The sequence below is a fragment of the Dermacentor variabilis genome, chromosome 5 (genome assembly GCF_050947875.1).
Source record: "Dermacentor variabilis isolate Ectoservices chromosome 5, ASM5094787v1, whole genome shotgun sequence".
Taxonomy (NCBI): Eukaryota; Metazoa; Arthropoda; class Arachnida; order Ixodida; family Ixodidae; genus Dermacentor; species Dermacentor variabilis.
In genome coordinates, this window is record NC_134572.1 from 45907552 (window position 1) to 45935032 (window position 27481).

General features: G+C 45.1%; 1 protein-coding gene across 2 annotated transcripts in view; it reads left to right on the forward strand.

The window, feature by feature from the left end:
- Positions 1 to 27481, forward strand: part of LOC142582517 (methanethiol oxidase-like) — a 142118-nt gene that overhangs the window by 92634 nt on the left and 22003 nt on the right. The window contains exons 3-8 of one of the 2 annotated variants that reach the window (XM_075692334.1): positions 5263 to 5448; positions 7709 to 7826; positions 8754 to 8936; positions 20293 to 20480; positions 24237 to 24315; positions 25728 to 25849. In XM_075692334.1, the coding sequence (XP_075548449.1) occupies positions 5263 to 5448; positions 7709 to 7826; positions 8754 to 8936; positions 20293 to 20480; positions 24237 to 24315; positions 25728 to 25849 (876 nt within the window). The remainder of the gene's footprint in view (positions 1 to 5262; positions 5449 to 7708; positions 7827 to 8753; positions 8937 to 20292; positions 20481 to 24236; positions 24316 to 25727; positions 25850 to 27481) is intronic. The other variant, XM_075692335.1, reaches the window with a different exon arrangement.

Here is a 27481-nt window from a genome sequence, read left to right on the forward strand (position 1 = left end):
GTGCTCCCAACAGATTGTAATCCGCATGTAATTGAAATAGTGACCTTATGCCCAACAGCAGAACGCCATTTCCACTAAGCTGACGCGCTCGATGATGCATCAAAAGCTGTACAGGTAAAGAGGCGCAAAAAATGCATAGGTGACGAAAGCTGAACAGCGTGGTTTGGTTACCTTTCACTGTCAACTAATGACGTCGGGTTTCCACACGCAAAAGCAGCTGAGGCTATCTTTCGCGAAGCATCAGATATTGTAATTAACGCAAGTTAATGCACTATGTGTGAAATTAAGTATATGGGTTACACGGATGTGCTCAGGCTTTTTGTTATTATTATATAAATTTTCTTCAAGGCTTGCGCAGCTCACAAGAAAGTACAGACATTTTACAGAGCACTACTAAACCTTTTTCAAGCGAGACGACTGAGGGAAATGATCTGTTTTGCTTGTAGAAAGCCGGAAAGTGCTCCATTGCGGAATGTGAAGTTCTATTTTTCATTCACTATGCAAAGATGATGTGGAGGTAAGCAAGGCGAGAAAGAGAAGCCACGCGAAAGCATCACGTGCACACACACAGGCGATCGTTCATCACTCTACCGCGAGCTGTCGCGCAGGCCGAATCGATTTCTGAAGCTGTAGTGTTTTTTTTTCATTCTCAGCGAGTTTGATAGCATAGCCACGTGCCTGTCTTTATGGCAGTGTTGATTTACTTTCACCGAGACAAGCAAACGTAAACAGACTAAAGGCGCCGTTCGTACATGTAACCGGGACGGAGAGATAGGAGGAGGAAGTACGCTTATCGTCCTGCCATAACCTTCCGTTGTCTAGTTCGAATTTTTGTCCCGTGTAAGAGCAGTGGTTTTAGGTGATTTGTAATATTATTGTGTGCACTCTAAATTGTCTATTATTCGTGTTAAACATGTGCAAACGTTACATAGAGCGGAAGAGGAGCGGGCTAGTGATTGTTTCCTGCAACAGACACTACGCCCACACACTCGAGAAGAGAGAGAGAAGAAAAAAGGAAAAGGGAACAGGAAGGAGTGGAAAAAGAAAAGAAAGAGGAAGGCACACCACAACATATCACGTCATACGCAGTGTACGGGTGCGATACAGAGGAAAGTCGAGTCCCGTGGTTGAGAATTGTGGTGCAGCTTTGCGAGCCTCGTATCGAGTTGAATTCAGGACCGCAGCAAGTCTCATTCGAAACATTGAGACCCTGTTATTATTGGCGCCTTCACGTAGAGAAGGCTGGGCAGATCTCCGGTGCACCTATTAGCACTTACACTTTTGAAAAATAAACTTGCAGATTATTTGCCTGTCAGGCAGCTGGAATGACGTGATGCGCTCTTGGGGGAAAGACCGATTATTGACGCGGGAACTCTTTCTACTCATTTCAGGCTAGAAGTGTGTCGGCTGAGAAATCATGAACTTCCCTAACATTCATCAGTTTGCGGAACATATTGAGAGAAGTGCAGTTCAATTAGGTGCTACATGTAAAATTTTTTTATTTTTTTTTGTAGAAACAGTTCCAATTGCAACAAGTACTGGTTAAAGATCATGTCATTTCAAAAGAAAAGAAAGAAATTGGTGCGTGTTACGTGGCACCGACAGTAGGTTATACCGTAGTTAATTTACCGCCTTCGTGACGAGAAGAGAGGAATAAAGGGAAAGGCAAGGAGGTAAACTAGATGAGAATATTTGGTTTACTAACCTGGACTAGAGAAAGAGAAGAGGGGGGAGGATACAATGCACGGGCAAAAAGAAAGTCTAACATCGGGGTGAGCACAGCACGGACGCGAAAAGAAAATCACGCTGAATGCTGTATCGTTCACACAGGCCAGCTTTCGAAAGAAGCGCTCAATCTTCTTTGTCGAGTCGCTTTTGTGTTACCATCTTCTGTGCACGAACTCATGACTGTCGTGTCCAAATCACTGCGCTAATGATCACGCGTCCTTTCTTGAATTATTTGCTCTCTAACGAAGGTAGGTTGCGAATTGTCGTTCTTTTTGTGTCATTTGAGAGAGGAATCTTTTTTTGATGGCGTTTGTTCGGCTTTGATGCAATTGCACAGCTATATGAAACCTGTTATATATTTTCATTTTCTTTGTTGATAGTTACAGCTTCGTGCATGTTAGAAGACCGCCTTCTTTTTGTGTGTGTGTCTTATCGCAAAATACGCAGAAATGGCTGTATGTCTTCTCTTGTGCTGTCTTTTACTATTTTATTCTGTGCAAACGAATACTCAGGTCGCGGTATACCAAGCTGCTTAATAGCTGTTAGGATTTATTTCACCTCACACCATTCTTTCACCTATACAACATTTTATTCATCTTGGAGACGCTGGCGACTTGTTTGCTACCAGTGTTTCAAATGTCAGGGTAAATAAATAAATAAATAAATAAATAATACTAATAAAGTTTTATGTGTAAGTAGTAATACAGTCACAGTTGCATTGGTAAAATAAATGCGGCATTACTGAATAGCTTACAATATATGAGACGTACACACAGACCAAAGCACAGTGTAATTAAGAAGATCTCAAAACTCATGAGCTTGGTTCATTCATTCTGCACAAGATAAATTTGTTTAGAGAGCAATTTGGCGTGTACATGAGCGTCGACTCCTTGTATATAGAAAGGCGGCAAGACATACCTTGGCCAGTCTTAAGCATATTCATGCAAACAGAGGTTTCCAGTGGTTGTGGAATGTTCCGGCATTGTCTGCCCACTGCCATCACACCCTGGACTTGCACCAGTCCTCTTGATTTTTTTCCTATTGTTGCTGTTGCCTCAAGCCATGCCTTCGCAGTGCAATGAACCGCGCGATTTTTTTTTTCATCTCCTTTCCACACGTTGTTTTCTCCTGTAAAGCATTCACTGCCGCAGAGTAGGTAGTGCTGAGGCGAAGCTTTCCTAGGTATACTTTGTGGCGCAAGGAAATCTAGTAAATCTAGGAAAACCTAGGAAATCTAAGCACCAACTCGCCCAAGAAGAAGTTCTTTTGAGGCGAAGCTACTTTTGCAAAAAAAGAAAACAAAAAGAACGCGCAATTCGAGATTATCTTAGCGACTGCGCAATCAGCATGACCACAACCATGTTTGAATGAAAACAATGAGCAAAAACCGACTGATGGGGCCCGTGAAGCGGGAGACCCCATCAAGAAGGATAAAAATGAGTGCTAACCCGTAATATCCCGGTCTAACTCGGCAAGACCTAGGGAACAACGGTTCAGTTGCAGAACTTTCAGAAAGCGCACATGTAGGCCAGCGGGCGCATTTAATCGGCTTAATGCACAGTGAAGGACGTCGTTTTTGACATATTTTTTAAAAAGTGAACGCGCGCGCGAATGCTTCTATTTTTAAAGGTGCCATTGTTTCTTGCGGTGCTTGGTCTTGTCATATTCCACGGCCCGTATGGGCGTAAGTAATTTCGCGCGAACGCCACGTGCCTACTAAATTAAAGCTCCCGAGAGCGTTTCTGTGAAAGCGGCGAAAGCATATACTCTAAATATTCTGAAAACCTACGTCGTTTACCTCGGATTTTTTTCATCGGAAAGAAAGATTTTAAACTAGAGCCCACTAGTTCCATTTTAGTTTCTGTGTTTGCGAGGTGTGTGGTTTATTGAGAATACCAACAATGGCGGTACCCTAACGTATTGTAAGCCCAAAGATAGATAGATAGATAGATAGATAGATAGATAGATAGATAGATAGATAGATAAATAGATAGATAGATAGATAGATAGATGGATAGATAGATAGATAGATAGATAGAGAGAGAGAGAGAGAGAGAGAGAGAGAGAGAGAGAGAGAGAGAGAGAGAGAGAGAGAGAGAGAGAGAGAGAGAGAGATGGAGGGGGAAGGAAAGGCAGGGAGGTTAACTAGACTTTGTCCAGCTAGCTGCCCTACACGTGGGAAGAGGGGATGGAGGAGTGAAAGAAAGAGAGAGAGAGAAGACATGAGTCTTGATTGCACTTTCACATACGCTAAGCGAGGTGTGGCGTATCTAAAATCGGGCACTCAAATCTGTCACCTTCAGGTACGCTAACAGAGCTCGAGTGGCTTTCTGGGCTGATAAGCTGTGAGGCTAGGCTCCAAAAGCCTTTGTTTCTGTAAATGGCCTATCGTCCAACCTATTCAAGGCACACTGGAGAGTCTGGCTTTGCTTATCGAAGCGAGAAGAGTAGCTATCCCGCAGACACACGCGGCTGCAACAACGGGTAACTGTCATGAGTTTGAAAAAAAAAAAAAAAACACCGCCGTGCTTCTCTTCTTGATAGTGCGTTTGCCATCTGCTTTGTTTGCAAGTCAGTTGCGCGATAAGAACTACAATATGCGCTCATGCTTTGGTGTGCTCAACACACGTACCTTGTGAAGTGATTAGAATCACTACACTATAAAGTCACTACATTCATTGTATAGGGCTATTCTTCTTATTCAGTTTGTACTTAAAATTAAATACAGCCATGGTCTTGCATCACTAGAAGCCAGGCGGAAAGCACCTTCCTACCTCTACCTCTACCTCTCAGTTGAAAGCACTCTACCTCTGCAGTTGAAATAAAGTAGAAGCAGGAGTTGCAGCTCTTCCTTGTTTTGACAGTTCTAAGAAAGTTCACCAACAGTTTGTTCATCCGGACCCTGCTCCGTGTTTCTTTCATTTACTTGGCAATTCTCGAGTGGAGTCTGCTGATTGTCAATAGCTGATATAGCTAATGAAGATAACTTCTCAGAAGTATTGAACGAATTTTTTTTCGCTGACCAAGAGACCACAAACATAAACGCGATAAGACTCCTCAATGCTTTCCCCCCTGTACAATGTCAGGTGAGATTCTAAATGGCGTCATACTCTTTCAATTTTTTCTCTTGCACATTCCATACAGCAAAAGTTCTTTAGATTTATTTATTTCCTCGTCTCTCTATATTCAGAAGCAACTGTTTTCTCGCTGCTGTTTTCCACCAATGTAAATGACGAGGCGTGTTTTTATATCTTGCTTTGTCTTACATTCAAATGTTTTGTGCTGTAGGAAATTTCTAGCACCAGTGTAACCTGGGGCGCTCAGGTATTTCATCATGCTCATTGCACCGGTATAGACGACACCGTAGCATTGTGACAGTCGTGTGTAGAGGAGTAAGAAATTGTTGCGCGTTCCCGAAAGCACGATCTAGGGTCCTAATTTAGGCCTCATTGAAGGGGATACGGGGAACAGCCGGCTTCGAGTGTCACCTGATTCTCGTTTCACGCCACAACAACGCGCGACATGCGTAAACAGGTGGTCCACCGGCTGGAGATGCCGTACTGCGGTGACAGCCTGCACCACATGAACTGGAACACGTGCAGCAGCTGCTACGGCAACCCGAGCAAGCGACGCGACAAGCTGGTGCTTCCCTGCCTCGACAGCGACCGCGTCTACGTGGCCGACTTGGCGCACAATCCCAGGGCGCCAACCCTGTACAAGGTAAGCGCATGTGCCCGAGCCCACGTAGCTTGCGTTTCGCAAGGCGTTGAAATGAATAAACCAAACGAGTGCTTTCTTTTCGGGCTGATGACAGAACAACGACACCTGGTTTCGACGTTCTTTTTCTTTTTCCTTTCGTTTCTTTTTTTTTTTCTGGTTTACTCGAACTTTCAGGTTCAAGCCTGCTGTTGATCTAGCTGTGCTTGTAATTTGGGTTCTTAGGTGCCGCGTGCAAAGGGGCATTTTAAAACCACGTCGTCCCCACTCTCCCGTGGCACGCCTGTCTTGAGCCTCTGGGGTAAACAAATTCAAGCCCCGATAGAAGAGAACAAAGTCTTGTCAATAAGCGCTGCACCGTCCCGTGTGTTCACAGGAAGCCCTGAGCAGCGCGGTTGGTATAGACCTCAGGTACCCTACAACGTAAAACAGTGCATGCGACTTCTAAGCGCCGGGGATATTGTAACTGGGAGCAATAAATTGAAGCGACGCAGGTTGCCGGTTCGGCAAGCAAAGAGAACAGTGCAGCCACACCTCCTGCACTTGAGCGCTCGAGCACTCTTGTAAAAGCAGCCGCGTGAGCTGCGCTTCACCCATGTTGGACAACTGTTTCGGGTCACGCAAGGGCGTGTTAGATCGGGCCTGAGGCTCTCCCATGGTAAATGTGCGGGACAGGAACGACCACGCCATATCGGACACCTTTGGAGCTCTAATGGGCGATGGGGAGGCACAATTTGATTTGAATGCGACCTGCACGGGATTAAATAATTGCCCTCGCAAGATTGTCCAGCATTACAGGGCACACGGTGACGGGCCTCGGCAAGAGCTACAGAATGTGCGGCGTGCATTTCGACAAGCTTGCCTTTTTCTGAGGATATTGAAATTTTCCCCAATAGGTAAATCTCGAGTGTACGTTCGAATAGACGACGACGACAACAACAACAACAACAACAACAACAACAACAACAACAACAACAACAACAACAACAACAACAACAACAACAACAACAACAACAACAACAACAACAACAACAACAACAACAACATATTATTATTATTATTATTATTATTATTATTATTATTATTATTATTATTATTATTATTATTATTATTATTATTATTATTATTGCACTCTTGGATTATTGTCAGTACCTTTGCTTCGCTGCCGACATAATTGCGCTGACCATCTGTTTCTCTTCAAACTCATTCACGGTATCCTCACCTGTCCCAAACTCCTCAGTTCTATCATGCTTCGTATCCCTCGCAAGATCGCCAGATAGACCTTTTCATATTCCTGCCCGTCGTCAACAACACGCAACTGCCCCAGAAGACAGTGTCTTTACAACGCTTATTTTAATGATATTGACATTTTTCAGAACTCACTGTCATTTTTCCTTTCTGAGCTTTGCCTTGTGTCATAATTTCATGCATTGTTAAACTGCCTTTCTCCTCCTTTTACTTTTGTATTTACATTGCGCTTTGTTGTATCTACTCTCTTCTTTTCACAATTGTTCTTTCTATTCATTTTTTAAAAATTATATTCCCCTGCAGTGTTTTTGTTTTATGTTGTTGGATTTTAATGTAAGCTTGCGCCAGCAATCAGACCTTAGCGTTGTTCCTGGGCGCGTTCAATGAACATTATTTATTTATTTATTTATTTATTTATTTATTTATTTATTTATTGAGTATCGTCTGTACCCTTCGTCCACGATCCAAAAACATATTTTTTTTTTTCGGTAGAACAAATCTGAGTGCCTTATGCGTGACATAACCTCGAGCGCGGGACTCCTCAACAACGATGCCAAATAGCTATATCTTGGAGCTTGACTGCGACACGTGCAGTGGAACTAAAACTAAATTTTGAAGTTTAACGCCCCGAAACTGCACTCTGGCTTATGATTCATGAATGCTACCGTAGCGGGGAGACTCTGGATTAATTTTGACCACCTGGGGTTACTTGACGTGCACAAATGCACGATGCACGAGCGCTCTTCCTTTTTTCTTTCTTTCTTTCTTCTGCATTCCGCTCCTATTGGAATCGAATCCACGACCTCGCGCTCATGCTTCCCGAAGCCGTAGCCATTGAGCTACCACAGCGGGTACTCAGTGGAACTGAAAGTAAAACAATATATACGCGACCGTTACGAATCGAGAGGTAAGCGCTGTCGCACGGTGCCGTTTGTGTTCGCTCAGGTTTTCCTACGACCTGTAGCATGGTGCGCTAGGACAAGAGCCTCGCGCTGTTTTTTTTTTTTCGTGACAGGTGATCGAGGGTGACGAGCTGCACCGGGAAGGGCTGTCGGCGCCCCACACGCCCCACTGCCTGGCCAGCGGCGAGGTCATGATCAGCACCATGGGGGACGAAAACGAAAACGCCAAAGGTGCGACGGCATGCTCGGGCTTCTTCATGCTTTGCATGTCGCGTTTTGTTGGCTAACTATCAACCCCTGCGGCAGTTAGCAACCGACAATGACGTTCTGCTGATAAGTAAAAGGTTGCGGGTTTGGTTGCCGGTCACGTGGACGAAGGGAAAAGAAAAAAGCATGGAGTTTTCTACAATAATCACTAGAGGGAAATCTGGCGCTGCAGTCGTTCAGCCACTATGGGAACGACGGGAAGTGCATGGATCTGTCTGATCTTCGTGCATGTGGATTCAGAAGTTCTTGTGACTTTGTTTATTACGCTTTATGTGCCTTCATTCTGGTATATTTCGGAGCAATCGAAAACGTTCCCGCGTTGAGGTGTCCGCACGTGGTAAATGCTTCCGGAGCCCTTTGTTCCGGTGCATCGTGTGAACCATGCATTGCGTTTGACGTGAAGTGTCATGAATCAGCTGAGACGACGTTTGCGAAAGATGAGAAAAGAAAACATAGCAGAGCGTCCAGACTTGACCTGAACTCGTCATAACGGATCATGACTTAAAGCACCGAATAGAGGACATGCGTTAAATGTCAATACTTCCTTAATTTTTTTCGTTCAAACATATTTTTGGTGCGTAAAACGCGAGTAAGCTAAGCAGTACGACTGGCCCAAGCGATTGAGTTTGTACGCGCTTGCCGGTGATGCACAGTCTCAGATATAATCAGATCTTAAGCACTCGCAATGTAACATGGACGCGCACTGCATTGACAAGACGACCGCGCACTGTTCGGCAGAGCGAAGGAGAGTAGCGCTGCTTCAAAAGGACATGCGTGATTCATTATTGCATGGTAATGCTGAACGCAAACGGTGCGTCCTAGCAAGTAAGACAGTACACCGATTTCTTTCTCGTCTGCCACCCTTGCATCCCAAGTCCTTACATCTCGCAGGAAGCTTTCTTCTGCTGGAGGAGCGCACATTCAACGTTCGCGGCACGTGGCAGCCACAGCTTGACGTCTCCGACTTCGGCTACGACTTCTGGTACCAGCCCCGGCACAACGTTATGGTCAGCAGCCAGTGGGGGGCACCATCGGCCTTCCGCAAGGGATTTAACATGGCGGACGTTGAACAAGGTGAATTGCACAGCTGCAGTAAAACGAGCTACAATGCTTTCCATGTTCTTTTAATATACGTTACTCGGACGTTGTTGAATTACTGACTAGATCAAGTTAAATTACCCGCATTAATTTTGCCGTCTGTCAGGATGTAGCCGGAAGCAGTAAGAGGTGACTGAGTTTATGCTCTGCTAAGGTGCTTTCTACTGGGTCATATGCGAATGTGCTAGGGCGCAAGCATATCGAAAAATTAAAGTAAGAGTAAGTCGAGTAAGAGTAAGAGTAAGTGAAAAATCTTAAGCTGCAAGAGGAGCGGACCGCATTCGCTAGTCGTAGCGTGCGTCACTTGTCCTTGTCTATTTATTTCGACATTTGTGTGAAAACAGCTTCGTGCGAGCATACGCCTCCTATCAAAGTGCACGCGTGGAGTGCGACGAACCCATTTGCAAAACTAGGTCGCCATGCCAATCCTGTGCTGATTTCTGACGACCGGGCAAGCTGTCTGGACTCGTCTATATGCTAATTTTTATTGCGGTTGCGCGTAGCGTCAACTTCCGTATCGATAGCGTAGATCATCGAGAATTTCCGCTGCGCGCTATATCCGCGAAGCCGAATTTCAGCCGAGCGCTTCAAAGATTGAAAGGTCGTCTGTAAGTTGTAGTGGCGACGTAAATGCATTTAGAAAACTGTAGACATTTATTTAACGTACCGTCTGTTAAAAGAGGAGGGCAGCCCTATTAGACACTGGCCTCCACTGGCGTGAGGTGGTGTGAGATTCGGTTACTGTCACTGGCCTGCGTGGATAATACTGAATATTGCTTACACTCTTATCCTGGCTAGTTCACAAAGCAGGTCATTACCTATTTACGAACGCTTATTTTTGCCGTGTTGGTATAGACGTTAAGCGAGCGTGTGACTTTTGTGGTTCTTAAGTAACCATCAAGCGTTTGCTGAGAATCTGATCTTAATACTACGTCAGGCGCATCTAAAGGCGCTTTAAACCGGCTCGACTCGATGCAATTTTCCGGGGCGAAAGTTGTTAGACCGTGGCCGCATCTTCCGCTGACGCCGAAGGCTATTTGTGCGTGTTTGAGGTGCAGTGACCTAAGTGGCACCTCTTAGATATAGTCCTGGGCATTGTCTTGCAGGAACGCAAAGTTCACTCACTCTCTCTCCCTTTATTTTATTTCTCTTTTTTCATATCCCCAGGGTCTACGTTGGGTAGCAGAGCGAACGCTCGTCTCCTTGTCGGCCTTTCCTTTCATCTCCTCGCTTTCTTTCTCTTCTTACAAAGCCCGTAGAATAATTCGTAAGGCATACCTGACTGGCGCAATGACCCAGCTATGGAGTCCTTGCCGTGTGCGCGTTTAGAGGCCACTTTCTGAAATTTCATTAATGCTTTTTGCGAAAGCACCATGCCCCTCACCAGAAAAGAGAGAGGCTAGGACGGCAATGGGAACATCACCGAGATGGCATACTGGTCACGGTGCTCCCAGAGGTTCGATCCCAGAGCGGTCACGCTGCTGGGATCGAAATAAGGCCCCGCGTTGTGCGTCTTTACTTGTAGACTTAGCCCTCGAGTCTTTCGTGGTTTGATATGGGAATGTCGAGCTACGTAATGTATTTGTGAGGTCGAAGTTACGTGAACACGAAAAGGAACTATGTATTAAAACTTGCACGACGAAACAAATGATGAGCGCAACGCCGTCGCTCACAAACATAACAGCTGTCCGTCATCTCAGGCCGTTGTCGCCAATCTGCCCCTCGCCCGAATGCACAGAGGCTGTTTATTAATAATTATTGGCGTTGGGGATAAGTGCGCATCACAGTGCGCAGCACGGGGCAATGATGCAGCACGTCTTAAGACAAGGATGCTGCGGCATTACCTGCAAACCATGGGGTTATACTGTCACTCATAAAACTTCTGACTGAACGACTTCAACAACTAAATTACCGTATAAGCCCCTCGCTGTGCCACGGAAAACCCCTAGCGCTTTTTTTTAGTTTTCCTTTATTACGTTACAAAAGAGAAAAAGAAAGCTGCAACTAAGCAGCTGGTTTTTAATCATCATCAAATCACCATCATAATCTTCATGCCACCACCATCCCAATAACAACAACAACACAAATAAAAAATAACAAAAATAATAATCATAGTTCCGTGCAGGTCGATGGCCCTCTCTCTCATAGCTCTCTAGGTACCCCTGTCCGGAATCAGCTTACTCCATTTGTATACTTGCTAATTTCCTAATCTCATCCCACCACCTCATATTCTGCCTTACTCGACTATATGTCTTCTAACACAGCCAATACTAAACCCACACAGAGAAAATTAAAACAAGATTAAAAATAATTAGGGGATCATTTCAGAGTTGAACACTATCGTATGAGTAAACGTAGCATAAACATACTTCAGTTGACTCATGAGAAAACCTTCACAGTCTGAAATCTCGCATGACAGTGAGCGTCGCAAAACTTAAGGCAGAAAACATTATAAGATCGAAAACTCAGCGTGTTGTCCCCATGTTTTTCGTGAGCGCTGCGCACATATAAGATTAAAACAGATAATTGTTACACAAGGGAGAAACGAAGTTTCTGTAACTTCGCATTTGGGAAACAGTCCGCGTACGGAGTCATCGAATCAAGGCATGAAAACGTGCCACCGCACACGAACGACGATGTGTGCATAAATATCTAAATCTCGATATCTCCTCACTATTCATTTCGCGAGGATGGTACCCGTATACGTCAAGAAAAGCAGCGTGCAGTTGTATCGTCCTACATTTCGGCAGCGCCCTCTTTTCCGCACGCCACAGCCCTCGACCCAAGGGGCATGCAAGTCGAGAGGCTACGCAAGATGAATCGCGCCAACGCAATGAATGAAACACGCGGCCCGACCGTCGGCGAAGGCACACAGTCGTCGTGCTGCCACAGTGAAGCAGCGAGGCGCGATCCCTACGACCCTTGTGTTACACGGGAAACTGTGCGACGTACGCGATTTCCTGGCAGCAACTAGAGAACGCCATTTATTTCCCGGCACGAAGTGAGCGCGTGAGAGAAGGGTGCGAATGAAGCGAACATCTTTTTAACTCGCGCTTCTTAAATACGTGCACGATGCAGGTGGGCTGCCACCATGACGGTGCGCGGCGTAGCCGCGACGTTTGCTACGCCGTTACATCCCGTGCGTTTGGACGAATCTTTGTGCCTTTGATTTACTTCGCTGTCTCGTGTGCAATAGATGTACTTAAGCGCACATCAAGCACGGACTTCCGGGCGGAATCACGAAACTTTTAGTTAAGTTGCTCTAATAAAGATGGCCGACTTTGAGCACGTAAGGCTGTGGAAGGGGAGAGTCGCGTACCAGAGAAAATAAAACATCGAGGCAAGGCATTTGACATTGACGTCGATGCTACCTCGAGCGTGTTGCCTTACTTGTGCAGAGTCGAAAAATATACAGTAAATAACTCGAAACGTTGATCTTTCCATTAGTGTGGCACGCTACTCGTCCTCTGTTTGGATACAATATTTAGAAAAAATGTAATGAAGAGCAAGTTTACATAATGTGCGCAGACATGTACACAAGAACGCACGAGAAAACCGCGATACACGCGCACATAGCCGGATTCGAAGAACTTCACAGGGGGTCAGCAATCAAGGTATCTGTGCACAAAGTTTAGTTAAATTGAAGCCTGCGTCTAGGGTGAAATACGCAGAAGCAGCAGCGAGCCCTATTGTCCCAGAACATCGCGTAGTACATGACCATCGTGCAAGAGACTCACCGCCTTCGTCAGTGGGTTAAACCGGATGGAGAGAGAACCAGACGGGTCCCCACGCATGTCGCTAGAAAATTTACCTTTATTTCAAAGTTTCCGTTCTCCAGAGACTCACTTTTCACTGTACATTCCTCCTTTGCTTGGGAACTACACCTTGTACTAGATGCAATGCGAAACGAGAAGTAACGATATCGATAGCGATAGCTATCGCTGAGACCAGTGGCCCAGGCTGCCATACCTGCTTCGGATTTAGGAATTGCCGGGCGGATCGGTTCACCCTAAACGTTTCTCCGCCGCGTCAGAGTGGGCTTTTAGGAGACTTCGGTTGTTACCGATCCACCTTTCTCGATTCTACACGGTGTCCGGGTGGTATGGACATCCACGCAAATTTTTGGATCTGCAGCTTCCTTTGATGGTTATGTTGCCCTAGACAGCAGCGAGTGTTGTTTCATGAATGCGTCTAAAGGATGTTTAGGCAAGTCTTCCTCCTTCAAAAGAACATCGACAGCGATATCGCTAGCTGACGCTTTCAGTGTGCCTGGTATCCTGCCAACGTCCTGCTCCTGCAGGACATAATTCAGCAGGGTGTTATGTGGTGGCAAACGCAAAATCTTTTTCGGGCAGAAAGAAAGATGTGCGTAAGCTGAAAACAACTGAGCAGCACCATACAATATGTACGGGAGTGCTGAGAACACGCCCTGTGCGCGTCGTGCTGGGAGCTACTGAGGGCGTCAGTTGGTCGGTGCAATTACACGTCACCTCCATAGATAGGCGCGTTCCCTAACGTGTTCGGCGTAGGCAGTACTGCGCGTAACTACCTCATCGACGCGTGCCCCATTCGCTGGCAAGCCTACGTTGGACCCAAGGGAGCACTCCGGGAAAATGGCCATAAATCACGACTGCGGCTCCTCTATCCTCTATTCCCGTCTCCCCTCCTCCTTTTTCGATGTATCTTCTCCCCTTTGTAAAAAAAAAAACAAATGAAAGAAATTAAACGGGGCCGCAGCTTCTCCAGTACAGCCATAAGCACTTCGCTTGGCATAGAAGACTCGCAGCTTCCGCGTCAGGTTTTGAGGTGTTGATGCCACCAGGTGTCGCGGGACGTCGTATCCCGGTGTCTGGCCGTGCGCGAGCACATAGGCTCTCCTTTGTTGAAGTCTCTTCGTCTAATTCACTTTCCTCCTCACGGCCCAACGAAGCGAATTCGTGCCAGCGCAGTTGCAGAGGACCTTGGGGGAAAACGGAGAATCACTGCCTGCCAGAGCTGACTTCTTCTTTTTGCAGTCTACACAACCGAGCGTCAGTAAAGTTCCTTGCACTAGATGAGCTACCTAAGCCCAGTGTCTGCGGCGGCCCGTCTCCATTAGGCGATGGGGCGCGAAATAAGCGGCCCGTTGGTGGTGGTGAAATCCGTCCGCGCCTCTTTCCGGATCCGCACTCTGTTCTCATTCCAGTGCGCCGGCTTCGTGCTGGAGTGCTTCTTTATTCGTGGGCATTGCAAGCTGCAGGGTATGTGAGATTCAGATTGCAAAAGCGGTGCTTCCACGGGAAGTGTCAATAAATTTGCTGTTGCAGCGCCTAAACGATCGGCCGCGTGCGAGGCTGGCAGTTGGGCCGACTTGGCCTGCACGGAGCAGCAGTCGGGCGAACCTAATCTGGGAACTGAATGGCAGTGCTGCTGTTGCTTTACGACGCTGCAGTAACGAGATTGGTTCACGTATCCCGAGGCAATCGTCGATTGTGCTTGAATGCGCAGTGGAGGGCTATGAAGGCTAAGTGACGTGCTGTACTGCTGTGCGAACACCGGTGACGGAATTAAAAAGTAAAACAAAATTATGGGGTTTTACGTTCCAAAACCACGATCTCATTACGAGGCACGCCTTAGTGGGGGACCCCGGAAATTGAGACCACCTACTGTTCTTTAACGCGCACCTAACTCTAAGTACACGGGTGCTTTCGCATTTCGCCCCCACCGAAATGTGGCCGCCGTGGCCGGGATTCGATCCCGTGACCTCGTGCTTAGCAGACCAACACCATAGCCACTAAGCAACCACGGCGGGTAAAAAAAGAAAGAAAACCTAAATCAATACGTACGAATACCTGTGAGGCTGACGATGTCAGTAGTACTTAACATTTGACTGCTGGTTGGTATGAAACTGCATTTCCTGCTCCCTTAGGTATGTTAGTGTTAGCGCATGTAAGCAAGCAAGGACTAAAGATATGTTGGTAAAATACAATAACAAATACCTATATATTAAGAAATCCAAAGCTATGCAGAGGTCTTACATAAAATGATAGCGTAAAGCTCAGTTGAGTGAAATTTCACTTTAACAAACTCGAAGGGTCCTCGACATAGTGTCCGCTCAAGCGAAAGTTAGCTCGATCGAATCGTGCATACAGAGGTCTTTTTATACCATGTGTCCCCGGTAACCTTAGCTAAGCTGTTCAACGAAAAAAAAAAAAACGATTTATAAAACACGATGCAAGATACAATGATAAAACTTTTGGTGTCCGGTTTTCACAGGTATGATGACCGAGCACTGTAGGTTTTATGATCGTAGCTTGCACCGTGCTTTTTTACTCCTTTCTTTTTCTTCTTTGCTAGCACCTTGGCTAACGTTATCTAGGACACCCTATACAGCGGGAATGTTCGCAAATGATATTGAAAATGTCTTTTCACTGTAAGTTTGAAGACTGGGCGTGTTGGTATAGCACACTAGATGTTGGATTGCGCAGCATTTTGACGGGACACACAGAAGAAAAACACACACGGCCGAGCGATTGGTCTTCTTTCTTTCTTTCTTTCTTTCTTTCTTTCTTTCTTTCTTTCTTTCTTTCTTTCTTTCTTTCTTTCTTTCTTTTGACATTTTGAGGCGGAGCTTGTTGCATCAGCAGGCTAAAATAGGCTTATCGCATTACGAGACTAATATATGTGATACAAGTCAATAGAATGCATGAATGAAGGTATATTTGCTGTGGTAATTAGCCGAACAGATTTTATCTGTAAATCTGTTTATGCGCATGGATATTTCTTTTCTTTGTTATTTTTTAGTGTAGAGAAGTAGCTGTGGTAACGATCGTATAACTATAGAAAATTTAAGACAGAGAAGTTAATTAGAGTTGAAATGAGCATATTACCCTTTTTTACAGGTAAGTTGCTTCAAGGAAGATGCGTATGACTTAAGGAAGGACCACAGTCAACATCCTAACGGTGCAACCGTTCCCTCATTGTACGACACTTGTACGACACTTGTCGTACAACATTGTACGACACTTGCTTTGAGAATCCTTTAAACTGCATACCACTGTTCTCAATAAAAACGCCGAATTTAATGTTGAGCCGTAGTTACTTGCTGCTAAATGGCTATGTTATGCGAGACAACTCAATCCAAGACGAATTGATGCCAAGGAAAGCATAGAGAAAATTTACTGTTTTCAATAAAGAAAAAAGAAATCTGTAGAAGTAAGAGTGAACAAGGGTACGCATGGTTCCATTTTCACTGACGTCGCTGGGGTCTATTCACACCGGAGGCAATTTTTGCTTTTTTTTTTTTCAGAGCGTCGCACTGAAACTTTTTGTCATTTCAGTTCAGCGGAAACGGTTCAGTCCTTGTTCAAAAATGAGAGCGGAAAAGTAACCATTCAAACCGGCGTGATCCGGTTTATGTTCGTTCGCGCAATCCAAGAATAACTACAAAAAACACCATCAATTTATTTTGTTGAAAACCTCGGCGGTACTCCTATGTTCCCCAAAAACACTTTCTTCCCTCTTCTTCCTTTTCTTCTACAGAAAAAAAAAGGGGGGGGGGTTAGATGTACGCGTGTTGTGCTTTAGGCCCTAAGTAAGTGAAAACAGTCACATTTTGGAAGCCTACTTCAGAAGCAATAAGTCATTTCTATCCTACTTAAGCGAACGGCCAGTTAGGAAGCGCTTCTTCATTTCAGCGATTAGCATATAGGTTTCCCATGACCACAGAGTTATGGGGTGGTAAAATACCGCAAGCATATTATCAACGTGCCTGCCTCTCGGCGTTACTATAACGGTGCTGCCAATCCTAAAATGATAGCAAGGTCGCGTGCGTTTACAAATTAAGTAGCATGTTTACGCCACAAGTGCAGGCATTTCATAGAGGAAAGGTTCCAGAGATGGTGGCCAATTTGAAATGAAAACTGTTAATGTTCGGTGTAGTACCAGATATGAGACGAAGGAGATATTCACCAAAAAGCACCTATGCTAAAGCTGTTCCTAAGAGCGGACGCCAGCCGATAGTGAGGTTGGACCTACTGTGAAACCCTGTAATTTCGCACCATAGTTTGCGAATTTGGGACCTTGGACACATTCGCGGCTACTAAATTTCGCGATTTCGGCCTTGCGCCGTTTGCGGATCGCTTCTCCAACACGCGCACCTGAACGGAACGTTCGAGTCCGAAATGAAGGCCAAATTCATGCGTTGGTGAGTTGACACAATCGCAATGCAAATTGCATGGGGAAAAATGGCAAAGGGCTTGTAACGGCCTCACTAATGAAGCTATTACACGTGGCTTGGCTCATCGAAGCGTGTCACCCCCTCTCTACGAGACAAGATATTGCCGATACAGCGTTTGAGAGGACGGACATAGGGCGAGCTTGCACAGCCAACTAAATCGAACGCTCGACGTTTTGTGGGGTGCACCCAGCAGATCAAACCAGCCGCCAAAAACAGCCTTATGTTTTTTTGTTAGTTTTGAGCGTAGTCTGCATACTTATTCCTTCAAAATGTTGCGTGTCCCTGAAATTTAGCGGCATTTTGTAATTGCGAAATTCGCGTAAATTAAAAAGCATTTTTAGCTCGGGGCCAACTCAGAATTCCCTATTCAAGGGCACGTAAAACGCAGAAATGCTAATGAGGCAACCGCTTGACCGATTTCAATGAAATATAATGCATTTGAGAGTTATAGTTTAATTGACTGCAGGAAAGAGAATGTTTATTTGTGACCCAGATTGCTTAAATAGATAAGAAATTTTGTAAGTTAAAAAACAAATTGAAGTTTACACAATCCGAAACTCTGAACCAAAACAAATATCCCAGTTCAGTAAACTGCATGCGATAGAAAATCTAAAGAGCACAAATTTGATATATCTATTTATGGCTTACGTGAGTTTGTTACGGCGTTTACATGGATTTTACAAAAGCCCTACTAACGAATTTCTATATTTTAGAGGAATGTACAATAAATCAAATTTGTCCAATATAGATGTATTATAACGTACAGTGTACGGAATTGTGATATCGTATTCGTTGCTGAGTTACAGAGTTGTAAATGTGATAGTTTCATTTTCTTCTTTTTTTGAGCAAGGCCTACCCTCCCTCTATTTCCTAATGTCGTTACCTCGTGTTGTGTGTCGAAGTGACTGCGGCCGGGCAGTTTCTGGGTGCCTTGACTCATTCTAAGTATGCTCTCAATCATTTACCGTGACGTCATATCGCAAGAGTGCGCGTAGGTGTGAAGTTCTGTGGCGACAGCTGCAGACTCGCACCTTTCCGTCCCCTTACCTCCTCCACCGCATTCATCCCGCCATTTACCTTTCTCCCTCTTGTAAATTCTGTGTATCTCCCAGAGCAGACTTAAACCATATCATGTGGGGGTGCCCTAAGCACCCCCTTCCCCCTTTCCTCAAGCAATTAATATCTAGTGAGGAGCAGTGGGAGGCTGCCTTGCGCAGCTCCAGGCCCGATCTTCAGGAGGCCATCCTGGAGTGGGCTGAGAGGATAAAGGAGGCCTACTTCAAGTAGTTCCTCCCCCCACCCTCTATTCCATTGCCCCCTTCCCTTTAAAGAGGGATAAATAAAGTTTTTCATCATCATCATCATTTACAGGTAAGTGCAGAACTTACGGCGACCGAGTTCTTTTCAAAAGATCAGTCACCAACAGGCTGCTGGTGCATTTTATAAGCGATTTCACTTATGCGTCTCATAGCTCCGATATGCTGCTGAAAAACAGTTTCAAGAAAAAAAGAAGAAGAAAAAAAAGACGCCCGCAGGCCGCGTTGTGCTTCACGCGACACGGCGCACCCTATCAACGGGGCATGCATTTGTGATGACTTAAAAAAACTTTTCTTTCAAATAAGTGTCCACCGAAAAGGCTGCAAAACGCTAAGCGCGACAAAAGTTTTTGTAAAGAATCGCTGGTAAAAGTGCCACTAGCAGGCGCCCTCATTGCGCGACTCTTTCTCATATGACACTGCAATGCATACTGCCTCTTTGTCAACACTGCAGACAACTTTATATATATATATACATATATATATATATATATATATATATATATATATATATATATATATATATATATATATATATATATATATATATTGCAATATATATATATATATATATATATATATATATATATATATATATATATATATATATATATATATATATATATATATTGCAATTTTAGTGAGAGAGAGATAGAGACGGATAAGTAAAAGGCAGGAAGGTTAACCAGGACATGAGCCCGACTGTTCATCCTGCACGGCGGGAAAGGGGAGGAAAAGACTAAGAGTAGAAGAGAAAGTCCACTGTTGATGTAACCGACGTAATGAGATTTATCAGCACTGTATCACTGACGTTCACCCAATATAACATCACAATCTTATGTGCTCCCTGCGTGAGAAATTCGTTTTCGGCGTTGAACAAGGAAAGCACTTAGGAAGTGTGCTACCGGTAGCCTCAACGCTTTCAAGAAGGCAGTGATGTTACAACAGAATTCCATTGTCCCGCTGTCGGTGAGCGATATTTCCACATCGCCAGCGCTCGCCAGGTTATCACTTTTACCTCCCCCAAAGGCTGCTATCTCAGGCGTGGCTAAGTTCACAAGCTACCTTCGGACCGCACAAGAAGGGAACGCGTGGACTGCGTTTCTCGATATATGAGGGAAAATTTCGGAACCAGTAGTTGACATGCATACGTTGCATGAATGTAACGCGTGCGTGAGCATGCATAAGGAAGGCATTTCACCTCTGTGTCCTGTGCACGTCCTTTGCAAGAGCGCCTGCTTCGGGACTCAGCCGAATCGTGATTTTTTAAAAGGTCATTTCGCAGGAGATCACTTGCGACTTCTTGCTTCAAATATTTATTGTGTTGAAATTCACCTGGGAGTGTGCTGTGTGAAGCACCAATTGTCTAGAGTGTTCAGTCGGTTGATTTGGTAGTCGCATTTCGGGAGAAAAAAAGAAAGCAGGCCGACGCAATACACAAGACCACGCTAGATCATCGCGCGTGCTCGGTACATGCGCTATGGAATATAAACTAGTTTAAAAGCCAGCAGCTATAGCTTGGTAGCTCACGCAGTTTGCTGTAGATCGCTCGACCACTCTAGACAAAGGCGAGTCACACTGTACAAAGCTTCGTTGAGTTCCGACATGATTCCGTGAAACACCTGCATTAATTACTAGTATTTTCACTGTATAGATATCATCTTTATGCTTAAACGTTTATTCGAGTGAAACGCAAATACTTTGGATTACCATCGGTGAGGGGACTTAGCGGTTTGTTCACGGAGGAAGTTCGTTCAAAGGACGTTCGGTCAACTTGCATTTCGTTGTGTTCACCCAGGTCTTTACGGCAGCAGCCTAGTGGTGTGGGATTGGACGTACCGCCGCAAACTGCAGACAATCGACCTCGGTCCCGAAGGCACCATGCCGCTAGAAGTACGGTTCCTCCACAACCCCGACGCCTCGGAAGGTTACGTTGGCTGCGCCTTGGGGGGCACCGTGTTCCGATTCTTCAAAACAGAGGCGAGTGTGGCTCGTTTACGTTGTGCAGACATTTAGGTGCCTCGCAGAGCGTACAGTAACCACGGAGGTGTTTTCATTACCTGGAGGGAATAACTTAAGTCCGCGCACATTGCGATCGTCACCTGAGGAAGGGAATATAGGGCAAGTGTGTGCGATATAGGAGATACGGTCACTGCTAAGTGAACCTTTGCGTTACTTCCACAACGACAGGGATTGTTCTGGCTGCGGTAAAGTGGGGCCCAATTCACGAAGATTTTCGTTCGTATAAGCTGGTTCCGATTGCCATTGGCCGGTCGCCTTCGCCACTAATATGTCCAACCCGACGACCGGTTGGCAGCTGCTCTTATGTAGCGTTCCAGCGCAAGAAGCTTTTTGTGAATGCAAGCATTAATCTTCTTCTTTTTTCATTTTTCTTTTTTGTCTTTGCACGACGAGAGCACTTTATGTTCCATTAAGGAAATACTTGTTGCTGTAACAAAATTTACTTTTTATTCACGGAGTCATGCGATGTTTCCACCGTTATGACAGAGAGAGAGAGAGAGAGAGAGAGAGAGAGAATGAAGAGGAAAGGCAGGGAGGTTAGCCAGATATGAGTCTCCGGTTTGCTACCCTACACTGGGGATGGGGGATAGGGGTTAGAAAGATGACAGAGAGGAAAACGAAAAAAAAAAATAAAAAGAAAATAAAAAAGGAGGAACGCGCACACATGGAGACACACACACAAAAGGAACAAAAGGGAACAGAACATTCCCTTTTGGAAAGCGGGTCCGGTACAGCAATTGTTGCTTGGAACACTTGCAGCTTGCCATTCTTAAAGAAGGTATGTTGCTGCGGGAGGACGCACTTAGTTGAAAGCGAGAGTTCCGAATTTAATTATTTTTAGGAATTCCATTAAATATGATTGCGCACAAAAGCTGACCATGCCGAAAGAAGTGCAACGTAAAATGCTTTGCAAAAGACGCGACGCGTTCTCTCTCGAAGCAGCTCGCGCTCTTCGAAAGGAAGACTTTATTCGAGCCAGCGCACCTCAAAGACATCAATGACAACATCTGAGGACCGAATCGCTCAGTGTGCGTCAGTTTAGCTCAACTCTGCAACACCCGTTGAATCGTGCTGAATCAGATCGACAACGTAGTTCTTGGTGCTTTCGTGTGCATTTATTTTACTTTGTCAGATCTGCATCAAGCGAACGGTGCAAAAGCAGTCGCAGCCTGCCTCAAGAAGGTATATTTCACAAAACGCGAAGTCAAGCGAAATGTTTCTGATAGGCTATCGCCAGCACGCATATTTATTTTTGGTAGCGTAGAATCTGAAGTATTACCAGAGGGGTGCGCTTTGACCATGCATATGAATTCACATTAATGTTAAAAGAATGCCGCCATCAGGCGCTACTATACAAGCTTTATAGAAAAACGAGAACCGCCAGCCGCACATTATTACTCCTAGGGATACGATGCTGGACTTGTTAAATGTTTATGATTTGGATTATCATAATAGAGGTCTTCCTAATAAAATTGGCGCCATTCACCAAATGGTATGCTAGACAAGTTATTCAAAGAAAAGTGTTCTTTTTTTAAGAATAATTTTGCGACTTTCTAAGCAACATATAACCAAGAATAAATGTAGCAGGAAGGCAAGATTACGTCGCTGTGGCGTTCGCGGTTGACAAACTTATTTAGAAAGAAATGCTAATTGGAGTATTGAAACCATTAGTATAAGCATATATCAAGGACAGCGTCTAATTTTAAACAGCACTTAAGCCGTCATGACGGCATGACCGTCAAGATAGCCTCCGACTCACGCCTCCGACTCACGCCCCTGCGCCGTCGCGAGCCCCGACATGCTACCACGACCTACTTGCACCTCTTCCAAGTATAGTGTACAATTTTTCTAGCGACACATTAAACCACCCTGAACATCTTAATGGTTCACTCTGTCGCTCAGGAGAGTTTCAGAATGCTAGCTCTTACCGTTTACTCGCAGGTGTCGTTTTCATTTTTAGAAAGCAAATTGCTTGGAGCTCGCCGAGGATACTGCGCGATTGTTCGTTATCTATCACCCGAACTGTTCTTTTTCTTATACAAACAAAAGGTAATTGCAATAATAAACACTTGTATGTAAGGTAAGAAGATGCTGAATTAGTCTCATGCCATGTGCTATTCCTGAGCGGAATTCGTGGGCTCGTTAAGAAAATAAATCAATAAAAAGCTTAAACGGGCGCCGCTTTAAAGCTTTCATATTCGCGCGCTTTCACACTGTACAAGCTATTAATTCGTAGGTGAACCACCTCGCATTTTAAGGCAACCTGCAAAGATTGCAGAGAGAAAGAAGGAGCTCTTTATTGAAAAGCAAATTAGTTAGCTGTCGTATATTCGGCTACATGCTACTCTGCAGGGAACTACAGGGAAGATGACTGTAATTTGTGCTCGTAAATGGATGCTACGCGTGAGTCTCTTGAAAAGTTCACCTTCGTTGGAAACAATACGTGCAGAACATCGTTTACTGTGCCGGAGACGGCGACATGTTTTGGTTTGATGACATACACATGGCGCCTGAAATCACGACTTTTCTTGCTTAAACGTCCCGTTAGGATATTTTAGCTCAGACACGGCATGTGAAGAAATCGTGACAACAGGCCACACGATAGGAGTTGATCGTGACTTTAAACTCTTAATCAGGCAGCCTTTTTAGCAGTAGCAGCACACTTACATTTTCTCGAGCCGCAACAATGCACATCGCGGTATTTTCTATTGTGGTTTTGTAGTGGCACCGGCGCGCCACGCATTTCGGAGGCCACGGGCAGGCTTCGCGGCGCTGATTCCAAACCTCGCTTCACTTCGAACTTCCCACGCCGCACGGACCGAACACCCTGGAATGAAAACGTAGCAGCTGCCGCCGTAAAAGACCAAGTACCTTGCGACGTTACGCGAGAACGGTTGGAAAGAAGCCAATAGGTCGTTCGAGTAGAACTTAACCGTCACAAATTACGGCATTAAAGGACTCTGATTAGTCCTTGTATTTTCCATGGAGTCCCGTCTTTCTGCTGCTGTGTATACATGTATTAGACGGTATATCGTGACGCATGCTGGACTATCGACCATCCACGGTGTTGCAGGGGCTATGCAGAGACATTGCTCGTGAGGTCGCGGCAACGAGTCACGATTGCGACGGTAGCATATTTATGGAGCCGGAATGGGTAAAAGGAAACAGTGAACAAATGCCCATGTATACTTCGATTTAGGTGCACGCTAAAGTGTTCGAAATTAATCATGAGCCCTCCTCTACGGCTTGCGTTACTTTTGGCATGTGTTTCAGTGTTGCTTGGAACATAATAAATCAAAAATACCGCTTGTCGTTATGCACAGGTCGTTGTGGATGAGTGGCTATGACATTGTACTGTATAATTTCGAGGTCAATCGTTCGATTCATGCAGCAGCGGCAAAAAAAGAAAAAGTAGAAGAAGAAGGAAAGAAACGCTTGTACACCGTGACTTAGGACAGCGGGAAAGAATCCCAGGTGGTGAAATCCACCCGGAGTCCTTCATTCCTGCGACCCTCGTAAACCGCTGTGAATATGGAGCTTCGGGATGGTAAACCTCACAATTTGATTTAATATAACTTAATTGGCGTTATTTGCGATAACACCTACAGCGCAGTAACAAAGTTCGCGCTTCTTGTTCGATACGAGCTCGAACTTAAATGGCTGAGCTCCTTTTTCCCATAGTTTCTGACGCTCTCACTTTGCACCAAATCGCAGGCGAAGGAGGAGAGCTGGGCAGCCGAGAAAGTTATCTCGGTTCCCGCCAAGAAAGTGAAAGGCTGGGCCATGGACGTGATGCCAGGTATGCAAAAGCCTTTTTCTTTACTTCTTTCACCTGCCGGTACATCGACTTTTGTTTTGCTTCTAATATTTGCCAGAAAGGTCTGTAAATATTTTCAAGAAAGGTTGAGAAAGGGCTCTGTTTAGAGAAAGGAGGTGTGCGTGAAATTGAATGGCTTCAAGTGCACGCCCATTTGCAACTGCGACAACTCATCTTAGATGTTACGGTGCATGCCCATGCATTTGCGGAGCCGACGCATTAACGAGGTTTACGGCGATGTTATGTTGCAGGGACTTAACGCATATCGTCACGTGGCTTATATTAAATATGCGAAAGTAAGTAGTCATTGGGACCGCGTGGCTCGAACGATAGTGCTGCTGATAGTAACGACAATACGCTAACCACTAGACTTCACCCCCGAATCGATGCGTCTTTATACGCAGGTCCTTAGAGATTAAATATAAAGAAGCCTGCGCTAGCGCATCGGTATACAGGGTGCCCCAACTATCATGCAGCGAAATTTAAATATATGCGCATATACCGGGTGGCTGGACCAAACCAAGGTAATGTTGTTTGTCGTCGCTTGGAGATACTCAGATTATTCTTGCATTGCGCCTAATTACATAATTAGCTTTACTTAATCAGTCAAGTTCTAAAATATTATAATTATATTAAAAGTGTAATTAGAACATTGCATAGAAGCATGAAAAACTCCAGATACAGCTTTCTGTGCCTCAATACATGTTGCATAAAAGGGCTTTTCCGGGCGTGAACGATGCCCGCGAATACACACGCAAGATTGCCGCACGACTGGCCGCTCGAAGCGCTTTGCGTGCATTCTCTGGATTATTTCACGCTTGGAAAAGCACTTTTATGTAGCACGTATTGAGCAACGTAAAGCTGTATCGGGAGTTCTTCACGTTGCTGTACAATTTTCTCAGCGACACTTTTCATCTGATTATAATATTTAATAATTAATTTTGATGCGAGTATGTTTGATTAACAAATTAAGCCTAATTATGCAATCAGGCGGAATGCAAACGGTAATCTGAGTATCTCTAAGCGATGGCAAACATAATTATCTTGGTTCAGTCCCAGCTATTGCATATTTTTTAAAAATCTTGGTGCATGATAGTTGGGACACCCCGTATATATGAGTACGCAACGCACACGTTTCAATCTGCGTGAAGCGAAGTCTTCGTGAAGCACTTAACTGTAGATCTTATGAAACTAAATGCAATGCATGCAGTTGTATTCATTGTCATCCTGTGTAACGTGCAATCGCTTGCAATGTTTGTTTCCGCACCGCTCAGGTCGCGACTGCACTGCACCGTTAATTCACAAGCATTGCTTGCGTGCGGTTGTGTGTGCGGTGCTCGTCGTGCGTGTGCCGAGATCTCAACTTGACCTCTTTTCATGCACGCCTTCTTCAGCGATCATAACGGACATACTGATATCTCTGGACGACCGGTTCCTCTACATCGCCTGCTGGGTCCACGGCGACGTGCGCCAATACGACATCACCGACACCAGCCATCCGAAGTTGGTGGGACAGGTGGGCAATCGAAGGCGCCGCTCGTCAGCGATGTCACGAGTTTACTAGCCTTCGTGTTTTAAGGAGGAAAACAATGAAGGGGAGAAGGCAGGGATATTAAACGGAAAAGCGTCTGGTTAGCTGCGCTGCGCTGGGGCAAAGGAAAGCTGGTATAGAAAGGTGAGACAGAAACAGGGATAGAAAGGAATTCGTGCGCGTGCGCATACGTCGCAACTAAATCACAAGCGTTCACACAAGCCCTCAAGTACAAAAGGGCCTTCACTGACACGTGGGCTCACGAGCAATGGGGATGGTGTTGGAGTAGCACCTTCCTTGACAGGGGCCGATCGTCCAGTTGTCTCAATGCGTTAAAGGGTGCTTACGGTGTCATTTTAAACATCACGCGGCTTCTCGGTGCCAAAAAGAAAATAAATGAACAATGAACGCAATTTGATGCCCTAGCATTCAGGTCCCCTATACATGCTCTCTCTAGCTCTATTTGCAGCACCGGACGTCCAACAACCTAACGTAAGATAAGGAAATTTTCGGACACTTATGCGGCCTAAAGTGACATGACTGCGTGAAGCAGGATGAGGAAGTATAATTATCGCGAGACGAAAAGTGTGGTAGCTAAGACACTCGATAGCGGTCACATTAACCTCGATTTTAGAGGAATTGAGTGAAAAGAAGAAGTATGGGAGAGAGAGAAAGAGGCAGAGAAAGAATGAAAGAGAGAAAAGAGTATAAAGCGTAGAGTGCTGTGAATGGTTAGCCCAATGACAGGGTGAAAGCACGGACTGCTAAACTAACAAACGTCATATATCGACCGGTGTGAAATGCACAAATAGGAGCCATCAAGTTACATTTAAACGGAGGTTAAGAAACGCTCGAAGGATTATTATTAGCCCTGGACGTTCAGTTATGACGTATTTATCCCGCACAGCACAGGCGCGACTTTGCGATGTTAAATATCAAATTTCATTGCTGGGCGAAAACTACTCGTGAAAACTACTTGAAGACTACTCTCTTCCATTCTACATCGTTACCTTTTATGGTATCGTTCGTCGGTGGATTTGTCCGGTGTCGAGCGGCATCCACCGTTCGATATCTGTCTGTAAAATCGGGGAGACATTAAACAAAGCCACGCTAACTGGCTGAAGTGTGCATCAAACTCATGCTGCAGGGCCCACGTATAAATGCGAAACCGGCATGCACTACACTGAACAAATTTTTAAGAGTGTTTTCATTGGTACAACAAATGCAAAAAATGTACACATTAACATGACACACTGAAACAGCACAGTGATCGAGGCTAACCTAATTGGGTTGACATTTTCTTAAATACATTTGATGGCTACAGTTCACGGATTCCAAGTGGTATCGAACTTCGTGTTTTTTTTTCCTTAATGTACTTCTTAAAACTGCGCTACAGGTTGGATGAACTATTGCCGTGTTTGCCGCACGTAAACGCCTCCGTGGTGCACCGAGTTGCGTTTTCTCCCGATGAAACATTAACAAAGAGTTTGCTATTAGACGCATATGGCATTAGACTTACACACGTTTTCTAGAAAGGAGGTGATACTCTGGCGTAGTGCCACTAACGGCAAGGAATAAACTTTGCGCCAGTCTTAAAAGACAGGTCTTGGCTTCGAT